The sequence below is a fragment of the Syngnathus floridae genome, chromosome 11 (assembly GCF_059516105.1).
Source record: "Syngnathus floridae isolate MCC-2025c chromosome 11, RoL_Sflo_1.0, whole genome shotgun sequence".
Classification (NCBI taxonomy): domain Eukaryota; kingdom Metazoa; phylum Chordata; class Actinopteri; order Syngnathiformes; family Syngnathidae; genus Syngnathus; species Syngnathus floridae.
Genome location: NC_142423.1, coordinates 4,198,565 through 4,221,872, shown reverse-complemented (window position 1 = coordinate 4,221,872; position 23,308 = coordinate 4,198,565). Strand labels below are relative to the sequence as shown.

The 23,308-nt window shown below is 42.9% G+C and overlaps 1 protein-coding gene across 3 annotated transcripts in view; it reads right to left on the bottom strand.

Annotated features, from left to right (window-relative positions):
* Positions 1-248: 248 nt before the first annotated feature.
* The window catches only part of plxna1b (plexin A1b), a 125,394-nt gene continuing 102,334 nt past the window's right edge, over positions 249-23,308 (bottom strand). For 2 of the 3 annotated variants that reach the window (XM_088389191.1, XM_088389190.1), the window contains 20 exons: positions 20,837-20,988; positions 18,134-18,257; positions 17,919-18,055; positions 15,272-15,439; positions 13,215-13,308; positions 12,368-12,604; positions 11,786-11,929; positions 10,765-10,999; positions 9,750-9,892; positions 8,912-9,168; positions 6,995-7,061; positions 6,170-6,316; positions 5,721-5,880; positions 5,513-5,616; positions 5,332-5,440; positions 5,053-5,243; positions 3,498-3,667; positions 3,201-3,413; positions 2,980-3,130; positions 249-2,635 (listed from right to left, as the gene is read on the bottom strand). In XM_088389191.1, coding sequence (XP_088245317.1) covers positions 2,540-2,635; positions 2,980-3,130; positions 3,201-3,413; positions 3,498-3,667; positions 5,053-5,243; positions 5,332-5,440; positions 5,513-5,616; positions 5,721-5,880; positions 6,170-6,316; positions 6,995-7,061; positions 8,912-9,168; positions 9,750-9,892; positions 10,765-10,999; positions 11,786-11,929; positions 12,368-12,604; positions 13,215-13,308; positions 15,272-15,439; positions 17,919-18,055; positions 18,134-18,257; positions 20,837-20,988 — 3,099 coding nt within the window. In that variant the 3' untranslated portion in view covers positions 249-2,539. The remainder of the gene's footprint in view (positions 2,636-2,979; positions 3,131-3,200; positions 3,414-3,497; positions 3,668-5,052; positions 5,244-5,331; positions 5,441-5,512; positions 5,617-5,720; positions 5,881-6,169; positions 6,317-6,994; positions 7,062-8,911; positions 9,169-9,749; positions 9,893-10,764; positions 11,000-11,785; positions 11,930-12,367; positions 12,605-13,214; positions 13,309-15,271; positions 15,440-17,918; positions 18,056-18,133; positions 18,258-20,836; positions 20,989-23,308) is intronic. The other variant, XM_088389192.1, reaches the window with a different exon arrangement.

The following is a 23,308-nucleotide window of genomic DNA, read 5'->3' as shown; positions in this document are numbered from 1 at the left end:
CTGGCCACAGGTGAAGATGATGAAGGATGGCCGATGGAGCTCTTCTTTACACATCTCACCAGTCAACCATTAAAAAAAAAAAAAAATCAACAAAACATAACATGCCAAAGTAGACAGGTCCATGTTGATGTATGAAAATTAAAATCCCATTTGAAAAAAAAAGGGAAAATAAAACACACCTGTATCATGAACAAAAACAAAGGCCCTTGGCTAATCGACACCCCCAATAGTGAACAAATCCATCATCGTTCAAAAACAGACACATTTTTATTTAGCAAAACATGTTTAATCTCTCCTTGATGCGTGTTTATTTACAAGTAGTAAATCTGCAAAGTAGGAAATAACAGAATATTTACACAATGAATGTTCACCTGCAAACTCCATGACAGTCGCTTCAAGTTTGAGACACTAATAATGTTTTTAAAATTCCTTTGCCACTAGCTCTCAACTGGTTGTCTTGCTTGGTATGCAGCTCGGTTTGAAGACTTGAAAAAAAAAACAGAAAAAGAGGAACAGGAAATCAAAGAGGCGGGCGATGGGACTTTTTCTTAGGAGTGTTTTACAAAAGCATGACGTCGTCGTGGTGACAGAAATGCTTTCGAAGACACATTTTGAACAAGTCAGCTCTCAGCCCAACAGTGCAAACATGACTGACGCTTCATTCAAAGCAACCAATGTCACTTGATCAACAACGAGAAGCATTAAGAAGAAGAAGAACACAAGCGGACCATGAACCTGAGAGAGAATGAGTCCAGAATGTTTGCCATATCGTCACTTGTTCTGTGTGCTTCTGCGGGGGATCTTCTGCGTGCTACCGATCCGTACTCGTCGTTCACGAAACCAAAAAAGTACGAATGAGGTGATTGATGCTTACAGACGGGAAATGTCCTCGACCGGATATCTTTACATGATTCCCAAAGTGTATGCGTTGTGTGGCGAGTAAACTACAGAGCGGTAAACATGTATCCAGTTGAAGTTCCGACTCATGTAAACAAAGTGTTGACTTTGAATTAAGGGACCAAAAAAAAAAAAATCTGGAGAGCCACAGCATTCATGATCAGCATTAAATGAGCCCAAAAAGATGAGCTAGAAAAACAAATGTCAAGAGTTTAAAGCAGCAAAGTCACATTTCCATCACAAAGACAAATCATTTGGACCCCCCCACTGAAGTCCCATCAAGTACTTTTTACCATCAGGCAAATTGAAGAAAGTTCTTGTGGTTTTTTTTTTGTTTGTTTTTTTTGCCTTCAGCGTACCATCAAATGTACAATTTACATGTTGGGAATAAACAAAAACAACCTGATTACAAAATAAACACGTGAGAAAGTATACAAATTTACAAATGAAAACATCACACAATACCACAGTTTGGTTTTTGGGCAAGCAGAAAAAAAATAATAAAAATAAAAAACTGGTTTTTCCTCACCAGCAAGTGAAAAAGAAGCTGACTTGAGTGTCGGGGAGGAGAGTCTTAAAAGCCACCGGTGGCGATGGGCCAGCTCGACAAAGAAGAGCTGCAGGTTAGGAGCATGATGACCTCCTTCAGACAATATACACTCAGCACATCTGTGTCCAGCCAGGAACATTTGGAACATGAATAAAACGCGTGGCTTCGGGCTAGGAAAGACACCACCCGACTTTGCTCGACACGACAGTAAACGCTGGCCGCTTGACCTCACCCGCATACTTTTTTTGTGTCATCTTGTCGAGCTTTTGTAAAGCGAATATTTGGAGTTCCCCACCAAAAAGCATCACGGACGGCCAAAACTAACCTCCCGCTTGTCTTTTGTCTTCTTCTGACGGTCGCAAAACGTTTCATTTCAGTCACAAGGCATGTTCATATTTAGAAAATCATACGGTAGCACATTCCATCTAACAAAATGTCTTTGCACTAAACAACATTCAAAGGAAACATGGCACAGTACGACTTTTTTTTTTCTTCTTTTCTATTTTTTTTGTTTGTAGCGTTTTGCACTTCAACTATCAAATGTATTGTTGGATTTTGTCTCTTGATTAAAACAAAAAAAAAGGGGGAAACATTGCTCTCTCCCTAATCTTTAAAAACGTAGCTGTATTTATATATAACATCTATATATTCTTCCTTTGTAGCGTTTCTGTAAATTGTGCAAATTCAGCAGTAATACAAGTGGCGAGAGATCAGAGAGTGGGCAGTTGATTACAATTATACAAAACAATTGAAAAAACAAACAAAAAACAAAAAAAAAAAAAGCCAACATCCTGACACGTGAGCCACAAAGCTTCTCTCCATTGTGCACAAGAGGCCCCGCATGGAGTTCTTTCCAATCACATCCACAGGAAGCCAAAAGCTCTCACTGACACTTTCTCCATGAACGCAGCGTGTGAAAATGTCCGCTCTGTCACACATACACGAACACACGTAGGCATACACAGACCCGCTCACCTCTGCCGACCCCGCTCCGTTTTGCAGTATACCGCCTCAATGCTTTTGCAGTTTGTCTGTGAGGGAGGGAGGGGGGGGAGGGGGATGGACAGACGGACGGCCGACGTCGGATGGTCCTCAGCTGGTCAGGGCCATTGTGTCGATGACCTGCTCCAGCTTGCTCCGCAGCCGCTGCCTCCTCGCCTGCTCGTCCCGCTCCAGCGCCGACAAGATCTGAAGACAGAGAGGGGCGACCGGCTTGAGGTGGTTGTGCTTGTTCTCATGACAATGTAGCAGTAATTTCACCCAAAATAAAAGTTGACTAAACAGACAAAAAATATTAGGACTACAGTGGGATAAGAAAAAAAATGAAATTATCAGAGTAAATTAATAATTCGTGTTTTTCAGGCAGACAAACAATATTTTATGATTAAAAAAAAAAATCAGGTTGAAGTAAGGTGAGGAGCTTCATTCAGACAATAGAAATATTTTGCCACCATTTTGTAGAAACTGGGCACCAAGGGACTACGTTGAAGTGAGTTTCATTTAGACAAAAGTAGAGCTCTGTTAGCGCTTACCTCGTCCTTATACTTGACAATGTAAGAGTAGATCTCATGGAGGGCAGACATGCTGTTAAACTGGTTGGCGTGCAGCCGCGACTGTTCCGCCAGGTAGGCACTCATGTCCTGGTCGCTGATGGCCGACATCCTCGAGATATCAGAGTAGTACCTGCGGGAATGCAAACGAGACCAGTTAATTGATGAAAGTCTTAACGAGAGCCCGCATTTGACCAACGTACCGCTCCACCCAGTTTTTGTAGTTGGGGATGTCTTTAGCGTAAAGTAGCTTGTTGGACGGCGAGTCTTTCCCTAATTTATGCTCGGACGTTGAACAGGAGTCCATGAAGGTCTGGGCCACCACCGACAAACAGGCGTCGGTAATGCTGTTCTTGTGGATGTCGAACACAAACTGCGGGTTCTTGATCACATTCACCCAGAAGCGCAGGGGGAGGCTGCGAGGTTGGAGGGAGAACAAAAAAAAGTTGCAGAATCACTCGTGTCTGCAAAGCAACGGCGTTGAAGGCACGCCAACTCACCAGTTGCTCTTCCAAGTGTGCCGGACGTCCGAGTCCGAGATGGAGTGTTTGTCGGCCTGCTCGTCCAGGAAGTCAAACATGTACTTAATGGCGAGCGGCAAGGCGCTTCCTCTGTGGGCTGTGCTGAAGATGGTCTCAAAAAGGTCGTCCACAAACTTTTGAAGCGTGCCCTAAGGAGGAGAATGGTAGTGGGAGTTAAAAGGTGACATAAATTAAAGAACAAAACAATTTGGTTCAGATAATTGAGAAAGGAGACACAGATTGGGGGGTGGACTATTCTGACGGTTACACGGAAATTAAGGAAAGGTTGCGTCGCAATCATTAATTAGGCATCACATCACGGCTAATGGTGTTGCCGTAGGCGACGGCTGTCAGTGGCAGGTGTTGCGAGCGCGCTTCGCTTTTAATACCCCAACTTGGTGACGTGCTGAGAGCTCAGTCTGCTTTTAAGTCATTCAGATGGCTCCCAATGAGAGTTCAGCCTTAGGCTCTTTTATAACGCACCCCCCCTCCCATTTTTTTCTGGAATTTTTCAGTCCTCAAAATAATATCGTCCTGAAGCTCACACACAGGTATCTTCAAACATCCTGTCCACATTTCACAAAAGTGTCTCTGAAACCATTCACACTTTCCACAAAGCTGCGGGGATGTCGTAAGCAAGCACAAACAGCAGCGTTTTGTCGTTGCCTTCCCTCGACTCGCCTTGTTAATGATTTCCTGATTGTGGCAACACAGATAACGTTCAACGTTGCGCGTGAACAATGGGAATGCGGTGTTAATGAGTGGAAACATCAGGGGAGAGGAAGCATCCGTGTGAGATGAGTCACTGAGGAATGCCAAGCGCAACACTGCTGGCAGGAGGCAGGAAAGTGTCCATGGGTGTGCAGCACGCAACCTTGCATGTCACAACTTTGGCTGGGGAACTTAAAATCAGAAGATTTCATGATTTAGAGTGGCAACGAGTGTCCTTCAGAGGCTGCAAAAAAGTAATTGACTAGCTAATGAAGTGTCAATAAATAAAATGGAAGGAAAGTTGTACTGTAAAATAAATTCTTACTACAAAATGAGTAATTCATAATATGTAACATAACTAATTTTTGCACAAAAGTGATGTATAAATAACTCCAGCACTATATCTGCTCTCCCAGATGTTTATAAAAGTGACAGGCTGTCAATCAAACCGTCAAATGAAACAAACGTGATGTCAGCTGTTTTGCGCAAAAAAAAGAAACAAAACCAACATCTCAGCAAATGAGTCCATATGCAAGCAGAAAGTGTATTCTGGAGGTCATGGAGGAAATGCGGAGAGTAATGATTGCAGGGGTAAAGGCCTGGGCCTCTAAGCCCCGAGGCCACCAGGAGACCGTCCGGTAACACCAACAAACAACTCGATAGTCAAAGGTCAACTTACTAATTAAGACGCACACATTTTTTTTGGGCAAAAGGTTATGAGCAATGTTAATGAGCTCGGAGACCAACAAAACAAAGGTCAACAGGTGCTATGCTGAGGAAGTCAGCTTTGAGTTCAAGGTGATCGAGACCCTTTTCTTCTTACCTTGGTGGCCAGCAGCCGGGTCAGGTAAATCTCAGAGACCATCTTGCTCCCTCGGTCGCCTTCCCTCTGGTCCGAGTGATCGTGGTTCTTGACCAGATGCCACAGTTTGGTGCCGCTCTCCAAGTCGGGCGTGATCATTGGGGTTCGGGAGCGCAAACTGTCCGGACTGCTAGCTGTTCTCAGCATGCTCTCTGCCAGGAGCAAAGCAAGAGTGAGTTGTCTCATTTTTTTTTTTTTTTTTGTTGCCCGCTCGCAGACACACAAAACACACTCACACACCTTCTCTCGTACCGTATCTGCTGAGAGATTTGGTGAACGTGGAGGAGTTGGAGATGTTGTAGGCCGAGTTCTGCTTGGGTACGAGGGCAATCACTGAACCGTCCGTCACCTGGAACGACATATCCGATCAATAATCGCTGCAAAAAAAACTACCTGAAGAAGAGTCAAAGCAAAAGTGTACCTGGTAGTGAGCAAGCGTGTTGAGTCTCTTCCAGTCGTTGTCAATCTTGGTGGTCACATCTTCATCCTGAAGGATGATGCGAGCCATCCTTCCTTGCCGCCATTCTGATCCACACAAAACATTGCCCGTTATGATTAACTGTGACAATTTTTTTTTTTTTTTTAACATCCCCGCTATGGGACAGACAAAGTTGTCTTCTTGTTCTTACCCAGGTCCATATCGGAGGCCTTGGGTCTTTGCGAGTAAGGCGTGCCCTTGTAGACGGCATCCAGGAGCTTCTCCTTCACCTGCGTGACTGTGTCACAGTTGAGACTCTTCACGGTCACCTCGGGAGCATTTTCATTCTCTGGGTTCACGCAGTGGAGCGTCTGTACATGGGAGGAAACAGAGGCAAATATTTCAAGCATTTTCATTCTCTGGGTTCACGCAGTGGAGCGTCTGTACATGGGAGGAAACAGAGGCAAATATTTCAAGCGGCGATTTTGTAAAACCTGCAATCATTCCCAATTTGCTTTCCGAGCACATGCATACGATACAGTGAGTCAATTTCTACTTAATATCCGTCTGTCAATATCTAGTTAAAGAATAAAAAAAAAAAAGAAGCTTTTTCTCCTGCTTGCCCGCCAAGCGATTGTATGAACGATTCAATGCACTGACCAAAGTCTTGTAGTCAATCTGCTGTCTGATGAGCTTGTCCTCGCTGAGGGAGTAGCGAGCCTCTCCCGTGATTGCGTCTATCGGCCCCTTCTCCATTTGCTGCTTCATGGCGCAATACAGCATGAAGAGCGGCTCACCGGCACACTCCTACAAGAGAGAAAAAAAAAAAACATGTAGATTCCTTCGCATTTTTCTTTTAAACCATGATCAGACGAGAAGTTTATCATCCCAAAATAAACACTTATAACTCAAGCCTAGGTATTCTGAAGTTTTATGCTTTTGTCTGTCTTGGCTCAACATGGACTGTTTTTGTTGGAAGCAACTGAGATTTTGAATGGGTTAAAGTTCATCAAAATGACAGTTTTGGATTCATAAATTAAAGGCAGCAATATACAATGTGCACATGAAAAGAATGCAAAGTAGGTGGGGTAGTGAAAATTGAAGCCTCCATGAATGTCTGATCTTGTATCAAGAGGAATTCAAAGTGAGACAGACAGCTCACACAACACAGAAAATATAAACCCGCATCCAAATTCTACTACCAAAATAATGAAGTGACAGACAGGAAGGGAATCTGGTGAAGCGCTTTGGCAGTCACAACGAACACGAGCGACGCCGTCTGAACACGGCTTCAGAGCCCGTCCATTCGGAAGAGAGGAGCATTGAGCAAATGAAAGGCGGAGGTAAACGATAGGTAGCCGCTGGCCTCCGCCTTATCTAACGCTGCAGCTGTGCACGTTTACCGGGGATTTTTCTACTCTACTGCAAGCGGGATCACTCCCAAAAAAAAATGTATGCCTGTGGGCACGAGAGAGTATTTCTTACCTTGAGGAACTTGTAAAGCAGGAAGGTGAACCAGTTGGTGAGCATCTTCTCAGCCACCGACTCTGTCCTGGGAAAGACAAAAGATGATAAAGGATGAGAGGAGACGAAAATTCAATCTCAAAGCGTATAAAAATACTATCCCCAAGTGAAACTTTTAACGTCAAGATTGCGATCGTGCCAATTATTAGACGACAGAGCCCTTTCCCTGAGAAAGAAAAACACCCCGCCCCCAATTTCTACCTGCTGTCTTCAACACTTCATTGTCACTTTTGCTGTTGAATTATCTCACTTGTGTCTTTAAATAGACTCGCGCTAATAATGCTACTATTTGCTTTACAAAGTTCGAAAGGGCTCAACACGATGAGAAACGACACCGCTGAAAATGTAATTTTACCACCTTCTGTTCAAGACGAAGGACAAAGAGAAAAATAAAAGTGTATGGGAAAATAGGCCAAAGAAAGCAGCCAGTGAAAGCCTGTAGCAGGAACGTGAACTCCTACGCTTCCTTCCACCAGCCTCCTGTTTGACTGTTGTTTGATGTATGTGGAACGCTTTCTTTCTTCACGGCTGTCAGCCAAATATAAGCCATGAAAGATGAGGCGACGGGTAAAGGAGAGCTGGAGGATGAGGGAGGTGAATACACCTGGACAGTACATGCTTGTGGGCATGTCAGGCCCTGATAGAAGGTGACACCAATCCTTCTCTCATTCAGGGGAAACTACGTGCCAGCACTTATTGTTCTCAAACACATGCCGTAGCATTCCTGTCCGGAAAGCAAATGCTCAAGTTTTTTTTTTTTTTGGCCCAAAGTTCTCGTCCAGCTTGGCAGTTAAATCTCCAGAAGCTTGTGTGTTTAGCAAGGGCAGCATGTTGCGACCATTCCCCGCTGGATGGGATTAGAAAAAGCTTTACAAAGGCACATTGGTGGAAAGTCATTAATTTGATTAGATTGTTTTTTAATTAAATATCTCTCCAGGGAGAGGGGGAAACGACAAGGGGGAGAAGTTTTGATTATTTAATGTCAAATCCCTACTTCTTTGGAGAAAGGCTATTTGTCTCCAAATGTGACTATACTACTATCCATCCTGCTTCTTTTCCTTTTCTTCATTAAGACCACCTATATTGCACCCTTTCAATACTGCAACCACTTTAAACCGGTATTTATTCTGGGTCATCATTCCGTATAAATGGCACGGACACCTAATGGGGCGTACAGACAATATTCCACTTTGGGAATGGCGGCAACATGTGTGTTAAGGATGAATGGCGGCACACGCAGCAGTGGTGCACTCACTTCTCTTGTGTTGTCCATCTCGCGCATCATCATAAGGGTGACAGCTAAACTTCAATACAAAAGATGTGGATTATATATTCCATATTCCTCCAGCGGTTTGATTTCAGCTCAAATCTCCTCATAAATGTGTGAATCCTCTGTTTTGGCACTCCATCTGCCTCGCTCTCACTTCCGACGACACAAAGCCCGAATTGAATTTTGCCTTTATATTTCACTCCTCTTGCACACTGCTGCACCTTTAGCAATCCTGACTTCATTCAAACCTTGACACACACCTTTGTAAATCTTTCTCCTCTATCCATTGACATTCACTCCATCCCTTGTATGCCCCCCCCCCCACTACCTGTGTGTGTGTGTGTGCTGAAGAGAGAGGTCTTTCTGTCTGTCTGTCTGCAACTCCACTGGGATTGTGTGTGCTCAGGGGTGTAATCCTTTTTGACAGCGACAGGGTTGACAGAGAGAGAGGACGAAACATCGCATATGCTTCTAAAAAGAGTCCCCTTGCTATCCTGCTCCACCACAACACACAGCAATGCACATCTTGGCAAACTAATTTTTTTTTGTTACCTTCGTTGCTCTCTATCAAAAGGTATAGAATAAGGAAATCCTCCCTTTGCACCTACCTCCGCAGTAAGAGCTTAGGGTGATTCTTGCTCTCCAGGTTCTTATCAATGAGGTCGGACAGGAGCTGTTTAAGGACGCCTGTGGCGTACTCCATCTCCCCCTGCAGCGCCGTCATGATGAGGGAGGCCACGTTGCCTCGATCTCGCATGGAGAAGGACCGCTGCGCTTCCAGAGTGCGGATGAACGTCAGCAGGAAGTGCTTTTTAGTCAGCATCTGTCCGAAAAGTGTCAGGGCCTTCTCCACGTTCGCCGGGACCTACGGGAGAAGGTGTAAGAAAGAAGTTGAGGAAGTGAAAAAAAAATTGAAAGAAAGCAAGCTTGAGCTAGAGAGTATAATTTAATTTGCAGTGAGTTACACAAGGACACATTGGCAAAAGAATGACTGGAGCAATGCGTGCCTTCACATCCACTTGTTCTTTGTCTCCTTACAAAGAAAATCAGACAAATTGATTCACTTTCAGCTACATGCATAAACCAATTTATTGTCATCCCCTTTCACTTATTCTCATTATCTAATATTCTGTCTTTATCTTCCTCCTTCACTCCCTTCATCCCTCACTTCCCTCCCACACGCTCTCCATCCAGCCTCTTCCTCTCTTCACAGCCATGGATGTGAGCTTGGTGCTGTAATAAGAAATTGATCTGCCTACTACTGCACTACTGTGGCCTGTGATTGCCTGGGCCATACAAATGAAAATCCAATGTCGCGCTACACTATCCCTTTGGAATACAGTTGATAGCCGAGTGCAGATACTGAAATGTACCCGACGTCTTCCATGCATATCAGCACACAAATGTGTGGGTGTGTTTCCACGCAATCTCTCTACTGACCAGTACCTCCATCTCCTTGAGCACAGGGTGGTCCTCAATTCCAGGGAAGAGGACCCTCATGGCATAGGTGCGGTAGTCCAGGAAGGGGATTCCTGCTCCGTCAAGCTCCTGAGTAAGCTCATGGATGTCGGTCTGCAATTCTGCAAATGCTGCGTGAGATAAAAAAATGCTTATTAGCCCGTGTATGAGATGAGTAAGCCATCCACTGCTCAAACAAATCTCTCGATTGCTTTTCTGAAACCCGGTTCACCGAAATAATTAAGAATAACAATAAATGGTTTAATTTTATATTGCACTGGTTGAACTGGTAAACCCGCATATGCTTTTTAGCCGTCACCGTGCATGTTTTATTTGATCTCTAGAGGCAGTATGGATGTGTACGCTCATGATGATCATTATTCGACTCTTTCTTCCCATCTGCCTCCATAGCAGACAAACCATTTAGCAGCATCAATAGGCACTTGCTCAATCCACGCAGTTGCCTGCCAAATTAATTTATGCTAATGTGCTGGTGTGGAAGTCTCTCGCTTTGGCTCCCTCTTTCTTTGCTGCCAAGCCCCTCCTTCCTTACTATTGCCCTCATTGTCCCACCCTCTGCTCCCCGCATCTATCTGTCCTCCATCTCTGCCTCTCTCACACCCGTGGACACTCTTGAGGCCAGCCAGGCGGCTCTCTCGCTGGGTGGAGAGCCAACATCTGGTGGCTGGCTCAGATCAAAGTACTCCTCTAGAATCACACCAACACCCACACACACTTTACTGCCACATAACAGCAGGAGGGACTGTTTGGAAGTGGGAAGGAGGGGGAGGCAGAGCAAGCGAGGAAATTGAGACTAAAATGGATAGCGATGTTTAATTGGGGTTGTGCAGTGTTTGAGGTAAGCTGCAGCAAGGGAAAGATTTGCAGTCGGTTATTTCGGGACACGGGAGTTATTTAGAGGGAACAGTCAAGTGAAGGTAGAAGGGAAGCTGCGAGAGCACCGCGAGGTCTGATGGCGATAACTTCTACGATTTCAACTTACCTTCCTTGCACTCGAGGGCCACCCTGGATTCCAAGTTGTCCATTTGCAGTTGGAGTCGTTTGAGGGTGCGGTCTGCATCGCGGGACTTTCTTTTGTAGGCAATCAGCACCACAATAATAACCAGCAGCAACAGGCCGCCTCCACCTCCGATGCCGATGATAGCGGGCAGGGTGAGAAGGCTGTCTGAGTAGATTTGCAAGGTCCCCGGTGAGTGTTCAAAGCCTCCGACACGAACCTAGAGAGAGGAATAAGTAGACGCTTGGATGCAAAATAGAAAACCAATGATACAATCAACATTACTGGCCTGAAAAAAAATTGCTACTATTAAATATATTGTGAGGATGGGCTGAAACCAGTCTGAATTCAACATAAATCAATAAAAACAACACAATGTTCCATTGCTGCATTGGCTGAAAAATTCTCACTTGTGTCAAGTCCAGACCAACCTGAACCCCTTCAGCTAAATATTTGTGCCCCGAGGCACATTTCAGTAAAAACACAAAAGTGATTACGTTTCTATCCATTTTAAACGTTTTTTTAATTCTTCAAGTGGCTTATATCTAGAAATATGAAAAGCAAGGCAGAATGAAAATAGTCCCAGTCTATTGAAAAGCAATACTGCCGAAAGCCCCCGGGAGTATACCAGCCAGCCAAGACCAATGAAAAGCCGCTAAAATATAAATACATTTGCAAACACCCCAAGCAATATTAAAGCCAGGATGTATGTTTTTACGGGCGTGGATATATGAATGGGGATGAGGAATGTAGAATGACTAAAAAGATTTACGTTTTATGCTTGGGGAGCAAAGAATGAGAGGAAGGATGTGGATTGAGCTAAATGAGAGAGATGAAGAACGCAGACTGAGGAGATGAGAATTAAAACACACACACCGGACATTCTGTATTTGCCAAACAAACACAACTCTACTAGCAATAGAAGTTACTTATAAAGTGAACATAAGAATATAAGAGTATGAAAGATATTAAAAGGTGTGTCTTGGCTCAGCCGCACAGTACTCACAGTGACTTTGTGCTCTCCAGTCAGGTTGGGCCACTCACACAGCAGCTGGCTCTCAGACAAGGTGAGAACACACGGCGTGTCCCCGATCAGCACCGTGTAGTTCAGCTTTGTATTTCCAGGGGCTGCGGGAATTAGGTTACGGCCCTAGAAAAGTACACAATGTAATTTTCAATTGCAATCACAGTTGTGTCATGGTTTCTGTTTTACGAACAGGTAAGTATCAACAGTGGGACGCATAGATTTGAATTTGTGTTCAGGGTGGGTAACCATAGCAACAGTGCCGCAGAACGATAAGGTCCAAAATAATTTACTACATAATATTTCACGATATAAATTTGGATAAAAAGGGTTGGTTGTAAAGTACAACATGACATTATACAGTCCAATATTTTATTATTATTTTTTAACTCAAGAAAATGTCTGACATCTTGAATAAACCAGAACAGGTGATTTTATAGATTGAAAGCAGTTGAGCTGACAAAAAAAAAAACATGACATAAAACGATGAAAAGCAAAATCAGGTTTAGAAAAACACAATAAAGCAAAAAACCAGATCAATGCTAAAAGCAAAAGGCAATTTACCTTGAGTATAAGTGGAGAGCTGGGCTTTAGCTCCAATATGCCGTTGGGACTGAGTAGTTCAAACACTGGATCCGGATGGTAGCTGAATGTCTCATTGACCACCAGCACCGAATGCACATTATCCATGATGAAGCCAATTTCATCTGGACTGCTGCCCACCTCAGAGAAAACTTTGTCAGACCCGGCCACGGAGGGAGCGAGACACACCATCACCGTGTTGTTAACCACGGTGCAGTTCTGAGGAGCAACACAAATTGCACATTAGTCATACAGTTTCTTTCCAAAGAACCAATTAGCATATTAAGTAGTGCCAACAGAGGCCTATATGATATCAGAGAACATGTTGACATTATAACGTTAAAAGAATGCTGGATTAGTCGTGTCAGAGCAAATTGAATGCAATGATTGTCAGATGAAAAAAAAAAAAAAGAACAAGAAAAATCATTCTATTTATAGCTCAATTGGAAAACTAACCAAGCAAAACCAAATCAACTGCAGCGAGTGGCCACAAAGGCAAAAAGGGATTTTTTTTTTTCACTTTGAGCAAAGAGCCGGTGAGGGGGAAAGGTTAGCTAAGCCCCATGGTGCTATAGGTGAGGACGGGAGGGGAGGGGGGGATTTGCCAGAGCCGCTTTATTACTGCTTGACATTTCAAAGGTTAAAGCTGCTAAAAGGAAATTCAACATCAAAAACAAACAGAAAATAGGCCCTTGGCTGCTTGACTGACAGTTAAAGTGTGCGTGTGTCCCAAGAGTGTGTGCATCATTTGAAAATCACTACTTTGAACGAGAATGTACAAAGGAAAGATAGACGCCATACCGGTGTGAATTCAATTTTTTCCACTTACATTTTCTGACTTGGCAGCTCCATATTTGGCCCTCATCTTGGGTTCCTTGATAGTCATCAAATTGGTTCCCGTAACGGTCAACATGGTCCCGCCACTAAAAGAGATTGTTAAACAAATGAGCGAGAACGATTACAGGCCACGTCAGCAAAAACGTTGGCTGAAAATAGTCTTGAACGGCACTTGCTATGACTCCACAGTGTATATTACAAACACGTCCCAAAAATAAAAGTAAATTGACTTCAGTCTGTATCCTCTGAAGAACGTGACCAGCATCTTTGCGCGCTTCAACCAGAAATGACTGCAAAGCGAATTGCTCCTGTAATTAACTCATCACCTGTCGTCTGACCTCTACTTGCAATATTTAATGAACTCTGCACAGTGCCCGTAGGAAGATATTAAAATGTAGGCATTGAAATTTTGCTGTGGTATTTCCAGCATAGGATATACAGTACACTCAGAAAGGGCTGTGTTGTCAGTGATCCGACATTTTGTGTAACCTTTACACCTGTGACCTATTCGGGTCCATGTGACGCTGACCAACAGAGACGTCGGTAACACGGGTGAGAGACTTCCCTTTTCCTCGCTGCCTTCTTAACAGCACCCGTTGGCCCGAGACCCTGAACTTTAGCTGATGCGAACAACTCTGACAGCGGTTAAATTAGTTAACATACAACTTAAAAATGGAGCAGCGCTCGGCAAGGCTTGAGGCCCGAAACAGCATAGGCAGGTGTATTCATCGCAGGGTTTTTCACAAACAGGAGGACCAGCTCGAGAACATTCAATAAATAACAGAATATAAATTCCAACGAGTCGGGAGTTCCAGTGTCTTATCTCTAAGCTTGGGTAGCGGGCGCTGAGATGGAAGGAAAAAAACGACAGAGTGGTGAGAAGGCTTGAGGGGGTTTTGAATGGCATTAAGGCGGCTGACGGGCGGCCAAGTGGCAATAAAAAATAACAATGGTAAAAGTGACAAGAAGTGATTTTTACACAAGAACATTTTCAAGGAGAAAGAGCAGAAAAAGAGTAAAGCTTTTCAACACTTGTGATTTAAACCATGTATTGTGAAGGGTGTAAATCCTCATCATTGCTGAAATACGGCCTAATCTTTCCAAAATCATTTGTTAGCCCAAGAATGACTTTCAATGAGGGGTTGGGGGTGTTTTGGATGATCTCTGTTTCAGAACAGGGTGACAAAAGAGACTGGTAAACATTACACTTTATTGTTATTGTAGCATGACACGTCACGTCGATAATTATTTTTGAAGGAACGCAAAGTATGATTATCAGCTCCTTTTTTTTTTTTTTATGTATGCCAATCTAATTGAAAGGCCAGGAAATAACGCGCAAACATTTCCTAGAAGTCTCTCGCTGGAGTCAATGACAACCACGTGAGCCAAAGAACAGTTTCTAGGTCATATTAGTAAGCCTATTAGTGTTTGGTTGCCGCAAGTTATTTATTTATACATTTTTTTATTTCCTTATTTTTCACACCCTACAATGCAAGGTTATGTTCGAGCAGGAATGCTTCCCTTGGCTACAGAGCCTCGTTTCATTAAAGTAATATTTACACACACTGTATATCTAGTATGTGCTGCAACTCATCAAGTAGCGCTGCACTGCTCCAGGAGCTCTCCTTTACTGCTGTCGCTGCTCACAAACATTTACTTTTCATGCAGAACTATAAACAACATAAATAAGAGGTCTTTAAAAAGAGAGATGAGGTTGAAAATTGAGCGCAATGTTTGTTTTCCTATTCACCGAAATGCGGCCGGGGAGTATTGCTGGAATATTATGACATGAATGAGTTCACACGCAGAGTTCATATCTCAGTTGAGTTGGCAAGTTTCATATGAAAATGTATAGCGCAACCATCAGATAGGATTAATAATGCATTGGGCCGGTAGTATCTGCTCTATTTGGATGCATCAAGCAGCATTGTAGATCAAACACAGTTCATATAAAATGGGAATTTTATTGCGTTCCGTATAGATCATGAAGTGAGCAGAAAGTACTCCGCTCGTTATTATTTAGTATTCTTTTTTTTTTTTTTCTCTTACCTAGCAATACTCCAGTCGGGTTCAATTTTCAGGATGGTGGGATCATCCGAGTAGTTGAACTTGACCTCTGGGTTTCTCAGCTCAGCTGAGTTGATGTCCACCATGACCGGGGTAGGGCCTGGAGCTTGTCCGGCTGGGGTCACACACACTATCTCGCTACTGTTTCGCCTGAATGAGCAGGAGAGAGTGGGAGAGAGATGTGTTAGTCACAAAAGGTTGCTTGCTGAAAAAAAAAAGAGCTCCACGTATAATTCCTACTGAATTATGATTCAACATTTGCAGCCAAAACACACTTTCATGTCATCGGCGTAGCGCCTAAGTGCTAACAACTTTTAGCCTGTGCAGTAGTAGTCTCATATGTCAGCCTCTCTCCTCCCTACTGTGCTCCATCTTGCTGAAAGATCAAATGTGACAGATGAAGCTGGTCGTCTCTGTGTGTGATGTAACGGCATCGCGAGCAGACAGGCGACCGGCTGTGACCTGCAGGGAAACTTTGTGTTCCACTCCAGAGGTTTATTTTAGGTGTCCTGTGATGTCAGGGTGAAACACAAGCAATAGGGAGATTGGCCTCCCATGAGTCCATCTGTCGGGGCGTGTAAAAAGGTGCTTGTGCACAGCGTGGGGGTCGGCGAATTAGCATATAAATATGCTAAACGCAGGTAAAGTCTCTTGCCGCCCAAGCTTTTGCTTCCTGCAAATGTGAACAAGTTGCCCAAGTGACACGTGGCGCAGTGTGATAGTCGGAATAGGAATTGAACACACTGATCTATACGCAAATCCCCCGCTCGCGTCCGTGGGGAGGCTGGGAATCCACAGAGAGCAAGGAGATGATGGGGAGGATGATCAAGTGTGGCTTTTGCCTGACAACTTGCAGTGAGATGGAGACAAAATTAGCTGTGTAGGAAAAAAAAAACGTTTTGAATCGGGAAACGACAGTGGATCAAACTGAATTGTTCCACCTTAAAGTGGATTAAAGTGCATTTACAGTCCTGACAAGTTGATTCATATTATAAAATGACATCACCTCAAACTCTACCATATTGAGTGAAATCATAATAGCGTTGAATCGAAGGGAACAGAATTGATCCGATTTGAAATGAATCGTATCTCACCCCGTGTATCCGCTTTATCCACACGCCCAATAAAAAAATGTATAAAGTACATATCTGCAAAACATATTTGCTCTCGACGAATGTAATCCCTGCCGTTGCTCGGGATGCAATTTTAACAGTTTCCTCTGTGCATACTCAAACTGAGAAGGGACTGAAATGGGGGTTGAATATGGAAGAAAAGGAGGATGACTTCTTTAAAAAAAAAAAAGGTTTTCCACATTCCACTAGTCCCTTGTTTCCATGGTAACTATTTTCACAACACTGTCACTGCTGAGAGTGCCTGTGGTGTCACGTATGTATTTCTGACAAGGTTGCGGCTAACACAAAAGAAAGCCAATGGGGAATACGGAGCGAAAGAAAACACCAAAGAAGGAAAACGCGTTGCAGAGGGAGATAAGCGGAAGAGTGACTCGGGGTAAATAGGTTTTGATTAAAGTTGAGGCCCCGCTGAATAGAAAGACACATTAAAAAGACAGACGCAACCAGTTCATTACTTTGCCCATAAAGGTTATTGCTGCTCAGTGGATGAAAGGCCAAGACTATTATGTTCACCTTTCTCAGAGTGCGCTACCAAGCTTTAAATTGGCCTTTGCTACGACATAAAAAGAACTTCATAGGTCCGAGCTCATTAGTTGGACCTGTCACTTGTTGCGGCTGGAAAGGAAAACTAAGATGAGAAAAATAAATGCTGCATACAACATCGATACAAGTCAAACGTTGAGCTTCAAAGCACAAGATAAGATGGGAAAGCTTTTATCATCAGTTCAAATTTATTTTGAAAAAGGAACCTCAAAATACGACTTTATCAAATCGCGTATGCAGTTTGGAATCAGAACAAAGTGTTTTAGCTTGGATAGTATACAAGGCATTTTTTGGGCAGCAGTTATAAAAAATGTGTTTACTTCCATTATTTTTGTGTAATTTGATGCAAGTTATGTAAGTTATTTTAATAATCTCGTCATTATTTTTTCATACAAGCAAGGAAGGAGGGGTGGTTGATTAAAAATGGAAATTAGATTTTTGTGAGGAAAAAAATCCCCAATCCATTTTATTGTTTTAAATCCACAAAGCTAAAGTATCTGCAGTGCACTCAAACATGTGCTGGGACATTTACACGCAGGCATGAGTGCAATTTATAGGGTGAGCCATGAGAGGAAGGAAGTTACCTTCGCAATTACATACATGTAAGAAAAAGACATAATAACACCGTAGAGAGCAAAGTAAACGTTTTCAACACCGTATAGTTTGAGCAATTTCTCTTCAATGTAGACCACACACACACATCACGCTAAAAATAGGCTCCACTGTCATTTTTACAATTGCTCCTGGTCATCCTCTAACCAAGACCTACCTCTTTTGCAATCTGCAGCAAATCAAAGAGATGTTTCTATAATTACAAAACACTAAAGTATAGTTAAACTAATAACTGGTGGAGCTGGGCTTTAAAAAAAAACAAAGGGAGCGATGATATAGCGTGTTTGTATGACAATGTAGTAAAGTAGGACAAATATTTAGAGTACATCGGGTTCACTCACTTCTCAAAACGGCAGGCATGGAGTCCAATCTTGACATACACGGCACTGCCTGCGTTTAGATGACTGCCATCTATGGTGATCCTCGTGCCGCCAGAAAGCGGCCCGGTAGACGGCCTGACGCGGCTGAAGTATGGTGACTGAGAATGGACACACAAAGAATCAAATTATGGCCGTGGCACCGAAAGATGCTTTTTTCGGAAAGTCTCAACTCTTACCACAAACGTAAAAGCCTTGGTGGAGATTGCTTTATAGTCTGGATGGATGCAGTCCCTCACACACACCTCCACTTGAGCTTCCTGCACCCGGTAACCCGTGGCGTCATTCAGTCGGCACACAATCCTACAACGGACGGATTAATACTTTCAATTACAATGAGCAAATCAGACCAAGGCACAGGAAGAAGGAAATCTGGAAGTTTGAATAGTATTGTTTTATGAAATTGTTCTGAGCAGACCTTTGTATCACATTGCATCCTTATTAACATTAAAATAAAGATAAATAGATGTAGAAAGTGTTTTAAAATTATGTTTTGCCTTTTCTTGCAGCTTTAAATAAAAAGAAAACACCAATGAGAGCAGCACTGCCATCTACTGTGGCAGATGTGCAATTACACTTTATTACAGTACATATTGTATGAATTGCATAACATGAGCTGGCCTTTTGAGCAAAAATCCACTGAAGAAACAACTGCAGTCTATCCCGGAAGGGCAAAAGCTTCCCCACATTTCACCCAATGAAGTCATGCTTGCCTTTTAATTAGCCAGTGTGAAAGAATGAGACAAAAAGAAAGACCAATGAAAGGCGACGTGAGAAGAAAGTACCGAGGAAGAAGAGACAGGGAGAGTAAGCGGGTTAAAATGAGCGAGGCTTATTAATTGAACAAGCTCATATCCTACACATCTCCTCGCCTCCCCGAGATGAGTTGACTTCCCTGTTTGTACTTGCCCAGCACGTGGTCATGGCAACTGCGGTGCCACAGCATTTCACGTTCTGATGCAGTATGTTCTACGTCCATTGTTTCTGTTTTTCCTTTCATTTATTCCCTGGACCCCCACTAGGGGCTGTGATTAAAATGCTGGACAGCTCTCAGTTAAAAACTCGGCTTCTCTTGCATCATGTTTGCCGAAATGAGAAGCTGTTGAATTGCGATGTTATTAAATCTCTATGAAGAAAGTTCATGATAAATTGATGGGAGGGTAGATGAAATACAGGCGATATCTTATTCCATCAGTGGGATTTCATGACATTGGACCTGTCAAAGTCTATTTATGGGATGAAAATCACAGAATACAAGCACGGCATATTTGACTTTTTATTTTGGCTTCATAAAAGTCAGCAAAGCACAGTCGGTGACTGTGACCAGGCGGGATCTGGCTTGCTTTTCCTGGAACCTCTGAAGAGATGTCAAAACTGTCCAATAAGATGACAAATAACTTTTTTTTTTATATTAGATATGTTTTTTAACATCGTCAAAGTTTTATTTGTCACTTTCTGGTGTCATTGCTGCCATGAACGAATCCAACTCACTTTTCCGCTTCTCCTGGAACTGTTATATTTATGCCCAACTATCAGTGCACATCATTTCTTTCCTTCCAGCAGCTGACCTTGGACCTGCAGCGTCAGTCGCATAATCTTGCGTCTCGTGTGTTACAGGCAGCTCCGACAGGGTCACGGGAATGAAGTGAGTATCCGGGCCGCTAATGGCGTCGCATGGCTAACATCACTTTTAATTATCGGGACAGCTTGACTGCCAACTGCCCCCCTTCCCTCCCTCCATCCTCTGGGTGCTATGGCAACGAGGCAGTACGGCATGACAGAGCAGACAGGGTTCAAAATTGACACCTCTGTGCTTTTGGATATGCTAAAAAAGACAAAATGAACATGCGGTAGTGAAAGCGAGTTGCCAAACATAGCAGCCGTGTACGTACGGGAGATGTTTCCCGTGAATATGATAATACGAGTTTATGAATTATAAAACAACACAAACATGTCAACAGGATATTTCTAAAGCCATTTCGGGGACACCTGTCATCCCCGTCTTGAGCCGCACAGCATTGTTTGTCCTCTGTCAAAGCATCAAAGTCAAATTTGTGATGTTTTCTTCCTTGTGACAGAGCCAAAGATGAAAAATCTTTGGGACTTGTGCAAAACTTAGCAAGACCATCATTTGAGTAAAATGACAGAGACAGTACTGAAAATAGAATATTGAGGACGCCACCAGCACCCAAGTGAGGGTGACAAGCAGCCACCCCCACCTTATGTTATTCCCCTAACATCTGCATTGCCTTTTAAAAGAAACGGGGAGAGTAGGCTCATAAAAAATGTGGACTGAATACATTTCCTGCATTTGTTTGTCTTGCTTACGGTGAAATATATACTAAACAACAAACTTTGCATGCTATCAGCTCAAATAATCATTCGTCCTTAATAAAATGCTGTAGTTACTAAAAGGAAGTAAGGCCATCGTAATTCAGAGATTTCACAGAAAACACAAATTAATCAGAGGGAGTGTTCACATGGCAAAGCTTTCACGAATATATATATATATATATATATATATATATATATATATATATATATATATATATATATATATATATATATATATATATATATAAATATATACCAATCGTCCCACTCAAATGTCATTACGTTGCTGTCAGAAGGGGCTGAGTTAGTGTGATGAAGGGGGTTAAATGAGGTAATCCACTTGTGATTGGGCTATAATTCTGATTGATAATGAAAGAAAATGTTTCATGTTAAATTGGCTGCCATTTGTCTTAACGTTGACCAGCACTTTGAATAAGCACAGCCCGAGAACCGATTTTTGGTCTGAATGCACAGCAAGTGAGGAACCCTGAAGAGAAGCTTAACAGTGACGCAAACACAAAAAAGGAGTAAAGATGTCGTCAACATACTGCTCAGCGCTGATGTACTGGTCTTCTTGAGGGTTGCAGGCCACTTTTCCGATCCGGACTCCATTCTGGATGTCTTTGAACTGGAGACCCAAATTCTCACCGGTGATGGTCAGCATGGTTCCTCCCTGCCTAGGCCCAGTCTCAGGAAATAGCTGCAGACAGAGAACAATTCACCGTTATAAATAAATAAATCCATGGACACAAGTGTTCATTTTAGTAGGACTTGAGATTCTTTGCGACAAAATTTAAATGAAAATGACGACAGATTCATTCCTGCTCAGTCAATCACTGGCACATGACCCCCCCGGCCTCACTTTGGTCACTTCTCTGACCCTGAGATGATTAATTTACTGAACGCAATTACAGCACACAGTGACCTCCGATCCCTCCGTTTCCCTCTTGAGTTCCGTAAAAGGTGTGCAGGGGTGCTAATGGCTAGACAAGATGAACCATGTCGCTAATCACCGTACCATTATGCCACAGCATGGACGCAAACAACAGTCCCTCTGGTAATCAGTCATTACTCGGAGAATTAGGGTTACAACTAATTGGATTAGAAATTGATGGGGGTGGGGTCATCTGTCACATAATATGGGACGAGGGGAAAACATATGCTGATAGTTGGGTGCTCATGTCGTTCCTGTGAGGTAACACTTGGACACGAGTTAAAGTTGATTTGTTTCTGGAGTACATTTTGTGTTCATTGTGAAACCATTACAGAAGTGTAAGTACATTTTAGTACATACAAATGTGCAACGTGGCGATTTAGCACATACAAGTTCCAGTTGCTCAATATTAACTCAAATAAAATAAAATAATTACATGTTCATTGGCAAGTGTCTTTATTGCTAGTCGCGCCCAAGTAAAGTTTCTCATTTTTATGACTTTAGATGCGAATGGGCTTCACAATTCCGCAAAACCACCAACACATTCTCAGATAAACATTTGGCATACATGCTGCTAAAAAAATACGTTCACCCACATTGACGAAACTGAACAGAAACACAACGGCACGCAGGCCCGATCCAAAAGGCCACCGACGCGATAGAACGATGGAGTGTTCTTTATCTTATGCCAACAAAGCTTATGGTGAATATCTTCTGCTCTCCCCCTTGGCCTTTTCTTCTTCCTCCCCGCCTTTGTGCCTTTTCAACTCGCTCGCCTCTTTTTCAGCGTGCATGAATGGCGTGTGTTTTAGCATTAGACAAAAGAATGATTGGCACAGAGTGGTGGCGTCATCCAAAGTCTCCAGATATGGTAATCAAATCTTTTGCTCTGTTCAGCCGGGCTTATCAAAACACACACAAATACAAACCTTGTCGTTTTCACACTGAAACAACACAAACAAAAAGCAGACTTTCATAAAAGCCACCAGCTCAAACAATCGCTCTATTCTTCCCCTTCACAGTCACAGCTCTTGACTTCCATTCAACGTGGCTTTTTCTCATTCTCATCTACAACTTGTCCCGTTGTGTCAAAGGCTTTTACGCCAGACATATTGTAGCCCGCTCGAGCAACAGTGCAGAGATAACATCGACTGGTTAGAAAAAGGGGGGGGATATTGATGCGACAGGAGGGACAGACTGTAAAAAGACGCTGCGAGGCTTTCCACAAGTTCATCAGCTAGTTCGCAGATGATGATTTCACATGGGACATTTCTGCAAAATAAAAAAAATATTCAGAGCCTGCGTTATGTTTTACTTGCCGAATGGTTAGCTGGTTTTGTACAAAGGACCACCATTATAACCAAGAAGCACCTCGTGGATCATTGCTTTGGCGGAATATTATTGTATTTTGCACCAAAGGAGGATAGACCTGTAACGGGCTATTTATTTGCATCTGTATGTCAATTTTGGGAATCACACATAATTTGGATGGGTAAATGAATCACAAAATGAGCTAGAATTAATCAATTTTATTTTTAAAATTGTTACAATTATTTTCCATTTTCAATTTTGCGGACTACTTGCAATACCGCCACGGACCACTACAGGGCTAACACTAACAATCCCTGCTCTAGTGTGGAGTCATTCGGTCAAAAATAAAACAAAAATGCAAGTCTAAAAATATTTACAATGTTAGTTGAACAGCGGGGTTAAGAGCAGTTAGCACACTGCCTCACAACAAGAACATCCCTGGTTCTGCTTCTAACACGTCTTAACACCTGACCTTGGGAACTTTCTGTGTGGCGTTTGCACGTCCCCCCCGACTACCACAAACATGCAAGGGTAATTTCCAGTCAGCTTCATTGACCAAAGTGCTGACACAAGATCTTAATTCACTCCCTGCTCACTCCTCCTCAGGGATGGCTTCAATGCAGACAACTCATTTAGCTCTACAATGCACATGTGACAAATATTTCAAAACAAACATTTGACTTACATTACAGTTTGTAGGGTATATTTTTGCAACACAAACTAAAAATAATGCGTCTGCAAAAAGTACTGGGCTGCATGCAAACACATTAAATAG